The sequence below is a fragment of the Astyanax mexicanus genome, chromosome 25 (genome assembly GCF_023375975.1).
Source record: "Astyanax mexicanus isolate ESR-SI-001 chromosome 25, AstMex3_surface, whole genome shotgun sequence".
Lineage (NCBI taxonomy): Eukaryota > Metazoa > Chordata > Actinopteri > Characiformes > Acestrorhamphidae > Astyanax > Astyanax mexicanus.
This window is the reverse complement of record NC_064432.1, coordinates 7,337,546-7,351,623: the sequence shown is the minus strand read 5'-3', so window position 1 is coordinate 7,351,623 and position 14,078 is coordinate 7,337,546. Positions and strand designations below refer to the sequence as shown.

At 39.0% G+C, this 14,078-nt stretch overlaps 1 protein-coding gene across 3 annotated transcripts in view; it reads left to right on the top strand.

Annotated features, from left to right (window-relative positions):
* The window catches only part of melk (maternal embryonic leucine zipper kinase), a 153,651-nt gene extending 140,605 nt beyond the window's left edge, over window positions 1–13,046 (top strand). For 2 of the 3 annotated variants that reach the window (XM_049472436.1, XM_022681749.2), the window contains exons 12-18: window positions 1,771–1,899; window positions 2,638–2,793; window positions 3,872–4,145; window positions 7,749–7,839; window positions 8,955–9,114; window positions 10,464–10,567; window positions 12,072–13,046. In XM_049472436.1, the coding sequence (XP_049328393.1) occupies window positions 1,771–1,899; window positions 2,638–2,793; window positions 3,872–4,145; window positions 7,749–7,839; window positions 8,955–9,114; window positions 10,464–10,567; window positions 12,072–12,249 (1,092 nt within the window). In that variant the 3' untranslated portion in view covers window positions 12,250–13,046. The remainder of the gene's footprint in view (window positions 1–1,770; window positions 1,900–2,637; window positions 2,794–3,871; window positions 4,146–7,748; window positions 7,840–8,954; window positions 9,115–10,463; window positions 10,568–12,071) is intronic. The other variant, XM_049472437.1, reaches the window with a different exon arrangement.
* Window positions 13,047–14,078: the final 1,032 nt, after the last annotated feature.

Below are 14,078 nucleotides of genomic sequence, written 5' to 3'. Positions count from 1 at the left end.
GCCTTTAGCTGTCCGAGCCCTGAGAGCACAATTGGCTCTCTCTCTCTCTCTCTGGGTGGGTAGAGTAGATGGCACTCTTTCCCCTTATCACTTCTAGGGTGATGTCGATCAGTACAAAGCTGCGTCTGTGAGCTGTTGTATCAGAACCGAGTCGCTGCGCTTTCCTCCGAGCGTTAGCGCTGTGATGCTTTTCAGCAATGCTGCATCCGCAGCAGTTCAAAAAGAGGCGGAGTCTGACTTTACATGTATCAGAGAAGGCATGTGCCAGTCTTTACCCTCGTGGTGTTGGGGCATTACGTTTTTCTAGAAGTCATAATGACCATAATGTTCATGTAAAATTTTGATGTTGATAAATTTGGGATGCAATAGGCTACATAGTGCAATAGGCTACCTAGTGGGGGGGCGTGAAGTGTGCAGGTGTGATGAATCACAGTATAAACCAATAGGGAGTTGGAATGGTATATGTTTATACTTATTTGGATGGAGAGATTCATCTGCATAGGGGTTTTTCTATTGAACGATGAGAAGCCAGAATAAAAACAGGCTGAAATTATGGGTATTTTTAAAATGTAAGGAGTAAAAAATTGAGATAATTGTGTGAAAATGTACGAAGTAAAAGTTAAAAAGGCCAGTAAAGTATAGATAACCAACATTTCTACTTAAGTACGGTAACTTAATGAAGTGTTTGCACTTCATTACCTGGCACCTCTGTTAAATATTATGAAGACCTTTTGAATATATTCAATTTTCAAATGTATAGAAGTAAAAATCAATATGGTATATAATTAGAATAACTAGTGAAGTTATTGTCAATGTGTGAAGATTTCAAATTGATTAGGAACTTTAGTGGTCAGTTAGATTATACACGACCACTAGGTGGCAGTAGAGCATAACTCTTCAGCAGCTCATTGTGAATCATTACAATTCAGCCTTTTCAGCTGTGGGCAGTTTGATTACTAGAGATTCTGAGACTATCAGGGTTATATTTCCCATATTTTTGATTTTTAAACATGTTTGGAAATTTTACAATCATGATTTTGTTATCTGTTATCATATTTTTTACTATTCACTAAAAAAGTGCGCTGGATTATAAGGCGCATTATGCGACACTAGCAAGGAACAGGGGTTTCGCCATGTTTTCCTTCTAATTCAGCAGATCTCGAAGCTGGGTGGGGTAACTAAGTTAAGTTAGGCTAAGTTAAGTAAACAAAACTTTAAAACTAGCGCTGGAAGTTAATCTACACAGATTTCTCTATTGAAAACTGTTTATTTTGGTGAGTAAAGCGCTTCTGTTTATTTACAGTAAGCTTAAATTTCCAGATTTCCACTAAGGCTGGGTGCAGCAGCATTAGTAGCTTAGTGCTAGCAGCGCTAGTAAATGTCGCTAGCTGCAGAGCCACACTGAGGAACCCTGAGTGTTCCGGTAAGCAAGGGTGATATTAGTTAGCTGTTCGTCCCACGTAGCTTGTTTTATCACGGTAAACACACAGACTACATCCAATAAACTTGCCTCTGAACGGTGAAAGAGCTAGCACTTAGCGAGGTTAGCGGCTAATGCTAATACTGCTCCAGTCTCTGTGCTGGAGAAACTTCACTGAAACTCTGCCGCACCAAATTAAAAGGCTTTAAAGGCAAATAAAAGGATTTAAAGTGCTCTTTATATATAGAAATATGGTCATTTAAACAGTTTGGATCACTCATAGTTCTGTTTTTTTTAATGTGCGTGTGCCTGTGCACGTGTGCCTGCCTGTGTGCGTGTGTGTGTTTTAGTGGAAGTACGACCAGACCACAGCTACATATCTGTTACTACTGGCCAAGAAGCAACATGGAAAGCCGGTGCGACTCAGAGTGGAGATGCCAACCCAAGACCCCAGCTGTTCTCCTCTTCAAGATATACAAGTAACGTTGCACTTTTACAGTGGCTTGCAAAAGTATTCATACCCCTTGAAATGTTTCACATTTTTCACCTTACAACCACAAACCTAAATGTATTATATTAAAGGCACACTATGTGGGATTCCCTTGGTTATTGAACTTTTTGAAGAAGTGAAATTACAGCTTGAAACTCACTGCAGCGCTGCATTGAGGTGTAAGAGGAGGAATGGCGTTGCTCTTGTGTGCCGGAGCTCCTCTGAGCTCAAACCAGACTCTGTAAGTTTTCCTAGGTGGCCGCAACCAACGCTCGCGAGAACTGCGCCTCTTTCGAGAACTGCGACCTGCTTTCCGACCTGTATGTAGTTTTAACAGTTCTACAAGGACTACAAAAACCCGCTATTTAGAGTTGGTTCATTTTTTGCAGAAGCTAACTAGTAGTGATGGGCACAGCAGCTCTTTTAGATTAACTGAATCATTAGGATCCGTTTACTAAAAAGATTTGTTCAAATAATTTGTTCATTCCAACGAATCTTTTGTGCTGAGAAGCTCCGGTGAGTTCAGACAGTAACTCACCAGATAAAGACAGATTATAATTAAATCAGTGGGTATTTCTGTTTTGTAAGGGGCTTAAAATGTTAATAAGAGAGTTAAAAGGTTATTAAAACAACCAGAGTGTAAATATGTGAGGTATAAATTGAGTTACTTTTTTTTTATAATAGTGGTAATGTAAGTGTGTGTGTGTTTGTATGTTTGTTCTTACAGTTGAAGACCCTGCATTTTAATGATGATGAAGATGAGTATGTGGAGGATGGTGCGCACCGGGGCTCCATGATCTTTCCTGCTGATTGCTATGACGATGATAATGCTTGGATCCCCCTAGTGTCCAAAAACACACAGGCCACCTACACTCCGAGCAAGGTGAGGAACCTTTTATTGCTTACTTACGTAGTTGATTGGTTAGTTGGGTGGGTTGTTGATTGGATGAGTTGTTGATTGGGTGGTTGGATGGGTTGTTGATTGGATGGGTTGTTGGTTGTATGAGTTGTTGATTGGATGGGTGGGTTGGTTGATTGGATGGGTGGGTTGGTTGATTGGATGGGTGGTCTGTTTGGTTGGATAGGTGGATGATTGGGTGGTGGGTTGGTTGATTGGGTGGTCTGTTTGGTTGGATAGGTGGATGATTGGGTGGTAGGTTGGTTGGGTGAGTGGGTGGATGAATGGGTGTGTTGGTTGGTTGGTTGATTGGATGGGTTGTTGATTAGGTGATTTGTTCGGTTGGATAGGTGGATGATTGGGTGGTAGGTTGGTTGGTTGGTTGGGTGGGTGGGTTTATGTTTGGGTGGGTGGGTTGGTTTGGTTGGTTGGTTGGTTGGTTGGTTGATTTGGATGGGTTGTTGTTCGGATGGGTTGGATGTGTTGTTGATTGGTTGGTTGGGTGGGTTGTTGATTGGATGGGTTGGGTGGATTGGTGATTGGATGGGTTGTTGATTGGGTGGTTGGGTAGGTTGTTAGTTGGGTTGGTTGTTGGTTGGGTGGGTTGTTGAATAGGTGGTTGGTTGGTTGGTTGAATGAGTGGATAATTGTGTTGGTTGGTTGGGTGGGTGGGTGGGTGGGTGGGGTGTTGGTTGGTTGGGTGGGTGGGTGGGGTGTTGGTTGGGTGGGTGGGTGTGTGGGTGGGGGGTTGGTTGGGTGGGTGGGTGGGTGGTTGGTTGGGTGGTTGATTTGAGTGGATGGTTGATTGGATATGTTGTTGATTAGCTGGGTTGTTGATTGGGTGGTTTGTTGGTTGGATGAGTGGATAATTGGGTATTTTGTTAGTTGGGTGGTTTGTTGATTGGTTGGTTGGGTGATTGAACCAGTCAAGATGATCTTAATACTGAGATGCATTTGTGGACGTGCTCACTGCAGTGCTTGTTAATTGTTTGGATGGGTTAAAAGGGAAGTATCGTATTGTATCCCTTAATTTGTACCTTTATTTTTTTTACTTTCTTCCCAGAAACCCTCCTGTCAGTCGTCTGAAAATAGACGGGCTGATGTAGGCCAGTCCCCCATCATCAACCAAGGGAAGCCACACCCACGCAACAGCGAGAAACGTGAACGCACCAGAGAAAACAAAGAGAACCTGTCCGCTCCGAGTCGAGACGGCAGCGGATTTGCTCTCCCTGCCCCTGTTACTCCAGTGGTGGGACGGAGGGGACGGTCGAACAAAATGGCACAAACCACGCCCATCAACAACAACAACGTCATAAACATGACGGAAACTCCGAAAGGTGAGCGCATTTATGGCAACAGCAAAGAAATATATAATTGGCTTTGAGTGCTTCAGCAGCCAGAGTCAGAGAGAGAGCTCAATTGACCTATGTGTAGTCTGACTTCGTGTATCTAAGGATGCATGTGTTAGTCTTCACCCAATTTCTCCCTTCCCTGTGGTAATTCCACAACGCCAGGAGGGAGGAGACTAGCACATGCCTCCTCCGATACATGTGAAGTCAGCCACCGCCTCTTTTCAAACTGCTGCTAATGTAGCACTGCTGAGTAGCATCACAGCGCTAACGCTTGGAGGAAAGCGAAGTGACTCAGTTCCGATACAACAGCTCACAGATGCAGCCTTGTGCTGATCCACATCACCCTTTGGAGTGATGAGGAGAGAGAACCATCTACCCACCCGGAGAGAGCGAGAGCAAGACCAATTGTGCTTTCTCGGGGCTCCGGCACCTGATGGCAAGCTGCATGACCGGGATTCGAGTCAGCGATTTTCCGATCATAGTGGCAGCGCTATAGGCCGCTGATTATGGCACACACAAAAATGTATATTTATTATTTTAATTAATTTTTCTTAATTTCTCATTTTCTTTTTCTTTTTTTCCTTTGTCCATTTCCCCAAACTTTATTTGCATTTCTTCTTCCGCTTACTTTCTTTCAGCTAGTGTTACAAATATATTCTCTCTCTCTCTTTCTCTCTCTGTCTCTCTCTACACTGACTCGTTTTCATTTAATGACCCTCTCGTTGACACTCTATGCTGGTCTCACCACTGTTAACTCTATATTCTTTCTTTTTTTCTCTCTCTCTTTCTCGGCTGTAATCTCATTTAGCTGAGAAATCGTATTTTCCGAATTTACCTCATTGTGTTTCTCGTCATAATTATCGTCGTAATCTTGAGGTGCTCTGGAGTTTTCCAATTATGAGAGGAGGAAGAAAAGCTGCAAAATGAAAAATCGCACAACAAAAGCAATTGGGTTGTTTTATCAGCAGGAGTGGTTAATATGAAACGACTGGTTATTAATACGGCGTGAGATATCGACTCTCCTGAGATGTTGCGTTGCTGCCTCTCTTTTTCTCTCTCCAACACGTTATCTACGTCCCTTTAAACATTGGAATCTGCTGTCTAATTAAATTAACCTCTCTGGCTAATGGCAGTAATTCACTCAGTCATCGGTCAGTTTCCTTCTGTTTCTAGCTGTGCTTTTCTATTAGGGGATTAAAGAGGCACTAAAACCCTAAATTGTTTTATTTTATTTTTTTTAATATATAAATAGCTAAAATATATTTTTCTGAAGAAATAAAACATAAACGTCCTGCTTAAAACATTTTAATAACATTTCCTAACCTTAAATAAAACTTTTTTTTTGTTTTGAGGTAATTTCCGCCTCTGCAGCATCTTGACAGGTTCAGCTGTTCCATAGGTGTGGATTGCACAATATGCAAATTAATCAATTAATCAATTAATCAATAATACTGCTTCCCCTGGTGATTACCTCTAATCATCAGTGTCTCACTGCTGTCAGAGGCACACTGCTCCGCCCAATCAGCTCTCCCTCCTGCCCCGCCCCTAAACCCATACATCACCCGCAAACCACTCCTCTCATTTATTTCTAGCATTTTTCAAATTTGAGCTGAAGTTGGAATCAGCTAAAATAAAGGCTTAGTTTACCTTAAAGAAAAAAAAAGAAATGTATCACAATCCACTTGATTTAATAGAATACTGTCTAAATAGTTTTTTTTTTGATGTTCCAGAAATAAGTTTTTTATTTTTATTTATTTTATACGTTTAGTTTGATCTGCCTCGGATAAATAAAAAAATAAATACCTGTAGCTCAGTTCACACACATTTTAGTTCTATTAGTAGTATTGCATTGACGCAAGATTAATCTGAAAACCGTAACTACATTATTTATTATTTATTAAAATATACAAATAATACAATTAGTTTGAACTTTCGCCATGAACTGCTCTCTTTTAGCTGACAATCTACGCTCATATTTAAGCAATTATACGCTCGAGGGTCGTGCTGTAACGTGTAATATAGGCACTGTGCAGTAAATCAGCACGACAGTGCCCATATTACATGTTCTAGCATGAACCTCAAATGTATTATTGTGATTATACCACAATTCCATTATCATTTTGAAGAGGATGAGAATATATGATCCGTTTGGTTATAAAAACTCTGCGAGTTGTTTGTAATAGTTGTTTGTAGCTGCGCAGTTTGGCTTGTAAGCGCTGAATTGTTGTTAGGTTACCTGTATGTGGCGGTGGAGTAATACATGGAGAGCTTCGGTTACAGTGCATTACCGGCTAATAACGTCACTCATAGAATGCTTCTGAGCCAATCACACTGCAGGGACGGAACTAACTGTGGTATAATTAAAAATAAACAATTAAACAAACATATTCAGATTTGAATAAATTCCCATTGTGACGATCTTACATTTATTGCTCAGTCAGAAACTTCACTCCTTCGTTTCGTTGTTTTTTTACTATGAGTGAATTAGTTGCGCTACTGAGCTCCGAGTTTCCCCTTCTGAAGTCTCCAATGCTCCACCAGCCACTCGCGTTCAGTAAAACTGAGCTGGATAATCTTTTTTTAAAGGCTGTACGTGTGACGTAAGATTTTAGATATTATATAATAATAATATATATTATAATATATACTATATAATATATTATACTTAGCAGGGATGGTTGTTGCAGCACTCTGGTACCATTAAACACAATATATTACGTACCGCCGCTTTAAGCAATCAACGCAATTTAAAGCTACTTTGCGTAGCATTTTTACCTTTAAAAAAAAAAAAAAAAAAAAAAGCTAAAGAAGCTCCACTAACCTGTAACAGAGAAAAATAGCATGTCTGTCTGTATTATTGCTACAGTGCTGCTTACTGCACTGTGTAACTTTGGTGAAGTTGGCTGGACAGCCAGTTTTAATAGAAAAACAGCATAAAAAATAAATAAATTAAATATATTTTCAGTTACAACATATATAAAATGTAAATTGTTTTTCTCCCATTCGCTGATTAGTGCAGTGATTTTGAACCAACGTGCATAGCTCCCCCTTGTGGCGATTGGTCAGAATGCGTGATAGCTCTGAATTAAGGTTAGCATGGGGAATTGTATAGAACATTAAACGTCTTTTTGAAATTTTCATTTCAGTTTCAATTAGAAAGTTTTGTAGTGACTCTCTAAGGTTTAAGTGTGTGTGTGTGTGTGTGTGTGTGTGTGTCTGGGGATTTCTCTCCGCTCTATTTCCCAACATTCGCTGTGTCCACCTCGTTACTGTCACACACTCCCTCCTCTCGCACTGAAACGGACAGGAACTCACCAGGGACTGTGTGTGTGTGTGTCCAAGAGTGTGTGTGTGTGTGTGTGTGTGTGTGTGTGTGTGTGTGTGTGTGTGTGTGTGTGACCGAGAGAGAGAGAGAGTGTGTGTGTGTGTGTGTGTGAAAGAGCAAGAAAGAAAGTGAAAGAGGGGGACATATCCCGAGGTGCGTACTGACAGGTGTATATGTCACTTTTCCCCACTGCTGGCTGTTCCGCGTAGCATGTAGTGACACATGTTTGTCGTGTGTGTGTGTGTGTGTGTGTGTGTATATAGAATCTTCCCGCCGGAGGGCAGTGGAGCAGCAGTCTCAGCAGAGTGGTCAGCAGGGAGGACTAGAGATCCTGGCCTTCAGTCCAGAGAGACGGTAAGAACTTCAGTCTTCTTCCACTGTGTGTTATAAAGGGTTAACCTTTAACCTTGACCTTTAATACATAAACCAAGTCTTTAGACCGGGCTTAACAGTAGTTATACACACATCATAGTGCTGGGCGGTATAGCAAAGGGGAAATTAAAACTTTATCTGAAGAGCTCCTGCTGCTGTTCCTAACTGTATGCGTGTTTTTATCCGAGTAAAATAGAAAAACAACAGTAAACAGCATTTATTCGATCAGAGACATGAATGAAATTGCACAATCGATCCACAGCTCTGATTCCAGAATCAGTCCTGGGTACCGAATAATTTATTCAGCACAAGAGATAAAACTCTATAAAACTCGAGGTATACGAGGTGCAAATAAACTTTAAGAGCAGCAACTATAGCCCTTTTAAATATATGAACACTGTATCTTTAGCTTGAATGATATATTTTAATATTTTAATGCACACTGAACTGAATTCATTTGTTAGCTGGAGAAAGAAGGGAATTGTGGCTGATTTTAATACTGTAATACCGTAATAATGGCTTTAAAAATAACATATTGTAAATAGATATTAAACGTGTGTCTTACTTGTGTAATAGAGCTTTTGAAAGGTATCTCTTTTGAATACTTTAACTGTCGCCTGTCATGCGGACCTTTTTTTTTTTTTAAACTGTCGCGCGGAGCTTTTTTTATTATTATTATACTGTCGCACTGAGCTTTTTTTTTTTTTTTCCACCTACTGTACAGCAGAGCTTTTTAAAGGTACCACGGAGCTCATCTACTGTTATTTTATTTTTTCCCGCGAAACAGGTTTAAACTTGACGAGAAATATTGTCACATTTTAATCTCGCGAGATCTCGTCACACCCTTAGGATTAACCCTTAATTTACCGCATCTGTTACTAACTGATGTTCAGTACAGGATGCTGCCATTGGTTCACTGCATTCAAGCTGAGCACAAAGGGCAGAACACAGTAGAATCTTCTAGCCTTGCTCACCACAGATGGTGGCTTTCATATTGGCATATATTATGAAAAATATATTGTGATTTTTGCCATCAAGTTAAACGAGATAGTTAAACGAGTATACCGTACATGACTACCTTTCCCATGTTCCCTCAGGTCCCGCTCTCTGGACATGGCGGGTTGCCAGGTTGACAGCGGGCAGAAGCGTAAAGCAGGGAAAGTGTTCGGCAGTCTGGAGAGAGGCCTGGATAAAGTCATCACCATGCTGACCCCCAACAAGAAGAGAGGTCTAAGAGACGGCCCCCGCAGGATAAAGGTAGGATTTCTGCATTTTCAGTCTTCACTCTCTATCCCCTACCAAGGCATCATGGGTATGAATGCAGCTTAAGAAGTTATATTTAAGAAGAAATATTTCATCGAAATCGATCGAAATTATGTCATGGTCTCGAGCATCGAAGTCAAAAAGAGGATCGACGATCCCTCCCGCAAATGCTACAGCGCACTGTAGCTCAAAGAGCAGCCCTTTCTCCAGAGAATGTGGACATCCTCATCTTAAAGAAAAACTTGAAAACAGTTGTTTTGTTTAGCCTCAAATATGTTAAATGTTTTGGTACCTTAAGGAGCATCTTTCTCTCAGATAAAGTTAATAATATATCTTTATTAAAGAAAATAACATGTCATTCTCAGGGACCGAAAAAGTCTTAAAGTCTTATTTTTCATGTTTAACTGTTATAGTAGGATAGAGTTCAGTTTGTTAAGGCTCTAATTGTTCTATTATTTTGTACATGACTGTTCCTGTATTTTTCTATTATTTATTTTGTTATGTTGCACATTGCTGTTTTAATAGTGCACACTGCTGCTACCAAAAAAAAGCCGCTAGATGGCGTTACATATATATCTTAATTCAATTATTTAAATTTGACCATTAGTGCCTAATGTGGTGTATTACAGATCACTTGTATCACTGTGCATCACTTATATCAAGCCCAACTTTTGAAATAAGATATTGTAAATTTGATGAATCAAACCAATGAATGACCATAGACTAATCTAAAACTGGCATAGGCCTCTCTGCTGTAAAAAAAAAAAAAGAAAAAGAAAATCGAGAACCGAATCGAATCGTGACCCTAAAATCAGAAATAATAATAATAATAATCGAATCGAGGATTTAGAGAATCGTGACACCCCTACTGTGCAGTGACATTCATCTGTTAATTCAGCTTGGTAAATCGTTGGTCATTTTGGGCTACATAATAAAAGGCCAAATCATATTCATGAAAAGATATACTGTACAGTAAAAAAAAAAAAATACACTTTAAATTTTATTTTGACTATTAATAAAAATATGGTTAAATATCTTTTTTTTTTTTTCTTAAGCATGTTAAGCAGAACTGAGGTGTTTTTTTATTTTTACAGAGCTATATATTTCAGAGAATGCTGCCAAGGGATCAGCCTTTCTTACAAGACAATACCTCACAACTTTTACAGCTGATATTTTTTTTTTTTTTTTTTTACAAAACTTACAAATCAGTTTACATACTGCTGTCTCATGACTTTTTGCATGCTCATATGTGTTCTTCCTTTAACGTATGAAGCTTGATTCTCAAATCTTATTGTTAATCTGTATTTTAAGTGTTAAAACAATCATTTTTGTTAATAATCCAGGCGCAGTATAACGTGACTCTGACGAGTCAGACCAGTGCAGACCAGGTGCTGAACCAGATTCTCAGAGTTCTACCAGAGAAGAATGTGGACTTTGTGCAGAAAGGGTGAGTAGAACTACAACTTAAACAGATGTTACAGATGTTTATTACACTGTGAGAGATGTGGAAGAAGATTAAGAAGACATGTTCAAGGTGCTGCAACTCTGATCTGAGGATCGCTGGTTTGAATACCGGATCATGCTGCTCTCTCTCTGGTCTCTCTCACTGTCTTTCTTTCTCTCTCTCTCTGGTCTCTCTTTCTCTCTCTGGTCTCTCTTTCTCTCTCTGGTCTCTCTTTCTCTCTCTGGTCTCTCTCTGTCTCTTGTCTCTCTCTGTTTTTGTTCTCTCTCTCTCTCTCTCTCTCTGGTCTCTCTCTGATCTCTCTCTGTCTCTGGTCTCTCTCTCTGGTCTTTCTCTCTGGTCTCTCTCTCTCTGGTCTCTCTCTCTCTGGTCTCTCTCTCTCTGGTCTCTCTCTCTCTGGTCTCTCTCTCTGGTCTCTCTCTCTCTCTCTCTCTGGTCTCTCTTTCTCTCTCTGGTCTGTCTCTTGTCTCTCTCTGTTTTTGTTCTCTCTCTCTCTCTCTCTCTGGTCTCTCTCTGATCTCTCTCTGTCTCTGGTCTCTCTCTCTCTGGTCCCTCTCTCTCTGGTCTCTCTCTCTCTCTGGTCTCTCTCTCTCTCTGGTCTCTCTCTCTCTCTCTCTCAGGTCTCTCTCTGGTCTCTCTCTGGTCTCTCTCTCTCTCAGATGTCAATTTTCAATTTTTTTTTTTTTTTTCAATTTAAAAAAAGCTTTATTGGCATGAATTGCAATTAACAACTTTTGCCAAAGCAATGAAACAAGAAGTTAATATACAAAAGGTAAAAAATAAAAATCAAATACATATAATATACATACACATACATACACATATACATTAACACATCTTACATATAAAAGTAAATATAAATGTCTCTCTCTCTCAGATGTCTCTCTCAGGTTTCTCTCTCTCTCTCTCTGGTCTCTCTCTCTCTCTCTGGTCTCTCTCTCTCTGGTCTCTCTCTCTCTCTGGTCTCTCTCTCTCTCTCTCTCTCTCTCTCAGGTCTCTCTCTCTGGTCTCTCTCTCTCAGATGTCTCTCTCTCTGGTCTCTCTCTCTCTGGTCTCTCTCTCTCTCTGGTCTCTCTCTCTCTCTCTGGTCTCTCTCTCTCTCTCTGGTCTCTCTCTCTCTCTCTGGTCTCTCTCTCTCAGATGTCTCTCTCTCTCAGATGTCTCTCTCTCTCAGATGTCTCTCTCTCTGGTCTCATTTCAGTTCAGAGGTGCTTTATTGGCATGAATGTAATTACATTACATTATTGCCAAAGCAATTAATGATACAAGTAAACAGATATTATACAAAACAAATACTACTAATAATAACAGAAATAAAATACATAAATATACAGATTAGAGAGAAGAAAAAAACAGTGATATTAAAAACTTTGAGTTTCTCTCTCTCTCTCTCTCTGGTCTCTCTCTCTCTCTCTCTCTCTCTGGTCTCTCTCTCTCTCTCTCTCTCTGGTCTCTCTCTCTCTCTCTCTGGTCTCTCTCTCTCTCTCAGGTACACTCTGAAGTGTCGTACGCAGTCAGATTTCGGGAAGGTGACGATGCAGTTTGAGCTGGAGGTCTGTTTGCTGCAGAAGCCGGAGGTGGTGGGCGTCCGGCGGCAGAGGCTGAAGGGAGACGCCTGGGTGTATAAACACCTGGTGGAGGACATCCTGTCCAACAGCAGAATCTGACCTCACCTGCTCTGTCCCTCTCACTGCTCTCAGCTCACCATGAATCCTGGGTTTCAGTCCTTGTCCATCAAGGTCTATCAGTGTAGATCGTTTTACATCCTGTAGAAGTTTAATGGAAATGATAATGGTATTATTATTAATAATATTATCATCATTATTTCCTGTTTATATACAGATTTCAATTGTGCACTTTTACTATTCTAATTGCTATTAGCGTTTCCAGTTATTGTAAGTAATGTAAGTATATCACAACGCAAGACCTTTTTAAAATATGTTTACTACTTTTTTTTTTAATGCCTGCATTTTAAAGCATTAACCTGAATCCATTTGTTTGTCTTTTTTTTCTCTGTGTTTTTCTGTGTTGTTTAAAAAAGTCTTGTGTTGTTTCTTTACCTCACAGTCTTAAAAAATTAAAGTGCTTTGAATAGTTTTCTTTTAAAGGAAGCCATGTAAAAAAAAAAACATTTTCAGTACAATAAAGACCATGTTTGTTATATAGTGTTATTAATTTTTATGGTCTGCAGAACCTTTACTGTGTGTAAAAGTTGTTTTTCACCAGATTAAAAGATTCTTCACACCTAAAATTTTGGTTCTTTATGGAACAGAAAATGTTTTTATTTACGGTATAAGTAAAAAACCCATTTGAAGCACTGTTATTTTAAAGAATCCTTGTGTTTGTTTGTTTGTTTGTTTGTTTGTTTTTGTTTGTTTGTTTGTATGTGTACAGCTCTGTTTTCTGTTGTCTTTATTAACAATATGAGGCGTAGAAAAAAATAAAGCAATTCATAATACACTTATATGTGACAAATGTATATATTTGATATATGTTTTTATCGTTTTTCTTGAATGATTTATGATTTATAATCAACAAAGTCTATTCTCCATGCATTCAGCTGCATGATGATGGAGAGTGAGAGTAGGACTGCACAATATATCGATTTAGCATCGCTATTGCAATGTGTGCATATCATCGCTGTCCAATGAGAAACAAGTATCAAAATTTTTGATGATTTTTAGTTTAGTACATCATTTGAAAAAAACAAACTGTTTCTTAAACTGTGCCAAAAAAATTCTTGATGATGAGATCAATAGAAACTCTTTAAAATGACCTGAAATAAACTCTTTTACATTACAGACTTCCATTGAAAGTTTATAAAGTCTTTTCTATCTCCTGTAAAGTTGCTGGTTTGGAGATGCTTGTTTTTCATTGGACAGCGACTATATGCAATAATCATATTAATAAGATATTAAATAACATAATTCTGCTTAATACAAAAAAAAAAACAAAAAAACATCATTATTTAAACAGTATTCTCATTTTCAATGACTTATCTACTGGTGGCAGATTATATTTACCCATTATAAGGCATGCACTAATATATTCATGAACCTGAATTAAATAATAGGACTGAATAATTCACAAGACAAATACATTTAAGCAAATAAATGTATGCAATTGTAAAAATATGCTCATAAAGGCTTGAAAAATATCTTAATATATTAAAACTTAATTGCCGAACCATTGTCTTTGCCCTGTAACCAAGAGTTAACCAAATTCAGTATCCTTCAGTAACCAGTAAATTCTGTCAAAATTCCTGTTTTTTTTGTGTATTTACCACAAGTGGACCCATTTACCTCACTCTCAAATAGTAACAGAGACAAACAAGCCGATCTACACACCATTTATTTCCCTTCTAGACGAGTGTTTATTGCACCAGCGTGATTATTTAATGACCATTATTTTTTGGTGTGGTTAATTAACCCTTGTGTGGTGTTCATATTTTTGTTACTCGTTTACTTTGTTACTTGTACTTAATTCAGCAAAATTA